The sequence below is a fragment of the Vitis vinifera genome, chromosome 2 (genome assembly GCF_030704535.1).
Source record: "Vitis vinifera cultivar Pinot Noir 40024 chromosome 2, ASM3070453v1".
Taxonomy (NCBI): domain Eukaryota; kingdom Viridiplantae; phylum Streptophyta; class Magnoliopsida; order Vitales; family Vitaceae; genus Vitis; species Vitis vinifera.
In genome coordinates, this window is record NC_081806.1 from 7,634,411 (window position 1) to 7,637,001 (window position 2,591).

The 2,591-nt window shown below is 36.5% G+C and overlaps 1 protein-coding gene across 1 annotated transcript; it reads left to right on the forward strand.

The window, feature by feature from the left end:
* The first annotated feature begins 221 nt into the window (after positions 1 to 221).
* Positions 222 to 2,591, forward strand: LOC100255836 (S-norcoclaurine synthase 1). Its single transcript, XM_002279386.4, has 4 exons — positions 222 to 540; positions 1,159 to 1,406; positions 1,589 to 1,913; positions 2,046 to 2,591. Exons 1-4 carry the CDS (start codon positions 298 to 300, stop codon positions 2,289 to 2,291), a joined length of 1,062 nt encoding a protein of 353 aa, XP_002279422.2. The 5' UTR covers positions 222 to 297; the 3' UTR covers positions 2,292 to 2,591.

A 2,591-nucleotide genomic window follows, 5' to 3' on the forward strand; every position in this document is an offset into this window, starting at 1 on the left:
AAAAGGAATAAAGGGTGAGGTTTTGAAAATTGGCTTTTCAACTACCCTTTCAATCAAATAATTTTATTAAATTAATAGAATTTTTAAGTTTTGTTTCTACGGACGTGCTTTTTAAAGTACAAATTTGTGTCTAAAATATAAAATGTCAACGAGCGACACGTCAGGTTTTGGTAAACATCGTTTTTCAAAGGAATAAAAAAATGCAAATAAAAGGCAATACTACAGAGTACAGACTACAGAGCACGAAGCTGAGCAAAGAGAAAGTGGCATCGACAGCAGACCAAAAAAAAAAAAAAAATGGTGGGTGAAGAGATGAGCAGAGAGTTGGGAGGTTCGGTTCTAGTGGAAAATGTCCAAGCCCTTGCTTCCAGCTACTCCGGTGATGTGCCACTCCGGTACCTCCTGCCGGAACTCCACGCAGAAGAAGTTTTGGTGGATGAGTCTCTTCCAATTCCCACCATAGATATGAGGAAGCTCTTGGTTGATGATGATGAAATGGGTAAACTTCACTTGGCCTGTAAAGAATGGGGTTTCTTTCAGGTATAATTATTTTTATATGTTTGAACCGGGTTTATTATCTCTTGGGATTTTTATCAAGTTCCTCTTTTGGGCTGCTTCTATGCTTTTTTTTTCTTTGAATTTCTCTTGGTTCAATAAATAATTTCATTTTCAACAGCTATTGTATATAGATTCTTGTAAACAATTCTTTTCTGGGTTTTAAGAAGGCAGGGATTGGGTTAGAATACATATGCATATGCAGGGATTTTGTTTTGGATTATAGATTTGTTTTGAGGACTAAAGGTTTGGGTTAGAGTTTTGTACGGAACCCCAAAGGTAGAGCAGATAGAGACTGTTACGATCTAGGAATTTTCTACCATTTATCCATGATATGGTATCTCCAAAATGATATTTTCTAAAGTAAAGATTGGGAGGTTATGATTAATTCTCTTCTATTCAAATGCCTCACAAATGATCATACATCTGATATATGAGCATCACCCTCTAAAGTGATGCTTCTTTATTATTCTCTGTAATTGTTGAAATTTTAGAATTCATTTAAGTCACAGGTGTAGCTGAACTTGAAGCTGAGTTTGTTGGATGGTTTTACCTTATTGGGTTACTGTCTTATTCTAAATTGAGCATATTATCATCAAACAGTTAATAAATCATGGGGTAGCAGAAGAAGTAATTAAGAAAATGAAGGCAGATGTTCAAGAATTCTTTAAATTGCCACTAAAGGAGAAGAATGCATATGCAAAACTCGGAAATGGGCTTGAAGGTTATGGCCAAAACTTTGTTGTTTCCGAAGACCAGAAGCTTGATTGGGCTGATATGCTCTTTCTTCAATGCCTGCCAGCCTCTGAAAGAAATATGAGGTTCTGGCCTGAAGAACCCACTTCTTTCAGGTAAATAGGTTACCTACTCAGATTAAATGAATTCTTGTTGATGACTCTTGTCCTTGAATAACGATTATACTTCATATAATTTTTCAAAATGTGAAAGAATATCGAGCACAAAAATGAGCTTAATAGTGAAGAAAATATACCCATTCGTTAGCACTTTGCTTAAGTTTCCTTTTGTATGTCAGGGAAACTTTGGAAAAGTATTCATCAGAGCTTGTAAAAGTTTCAAACTGCCTTCTGAAGTTGATGGCTAAGAACCTTTTGATAAATCCTGAGCAACTCACAAATATGTTTGACGATGGAAGACAAGCAGTGAGAATGAATTACTATCCACCTTGTGTGCATGCAAGCAAGGTAATAGGTTTCACTCCCCACTCAGATCCTGGTGGACTTACCCTGTTTGTTCAAGTCAATGAAGTGCAAGGCTTGCAAATTAAGAGAAATGGTAAATGGATACCAATTAGGCCTGTCCCTGGTGCATTTATCGTCAACATTGGTGACGTTATTGAGGTAACTAACCCTAAATCCTCTTAAATGGCATTATATTGTTAAGACAAACAGGCAGATCTTGTATTGTTGTTTATTGACAGACTGAAAATTGACAAATGAAATTCTTGTATGGTTAATTTCATTTGTGAGCAGATAATGAGCAATGGGGAATATAAGAGCATAGAGCATAGAGCAGTGGTGGACCCAGAAAAGGAACGACTCTCCATTGCAACATTCTGTTCTCCGGGTGCTGGTGCAATCATTGGTCCTTTACCAGAGCTTACAAAGGAGAAAGGTGCGATCTATAAATCTGTAAGCAGGGAGGAGTATATAAAATTTGTACTAAGTAGGAAACTTGATGGCAAAAGTACAATAAATCTTATGAAGTTGGAGAACTGAAAGGATAACCATGTATAGTCAAAAGAATCGAGTTGAATAAATTACGTGATCCAGGGTAATTTAAGAAATTTCAATTTGCTACTATAGTTAATTGGGACTAAGCAAACGCATTGCTACTAAGCAACTCTTTGGAGAGACTCCAAAGAGAATCCATAAAGAGCATGAAACTCGAATGTTTTGCGGTTCTAGAAGTCCCTGACGAGGAGGTCCGGGAGGATTGGGCATTTTGTGCCAAATAAATGTCTTGTACCATTTTTCTATTCCTTAATAGGATATTCAACTTTATATTGCTTACCTTTA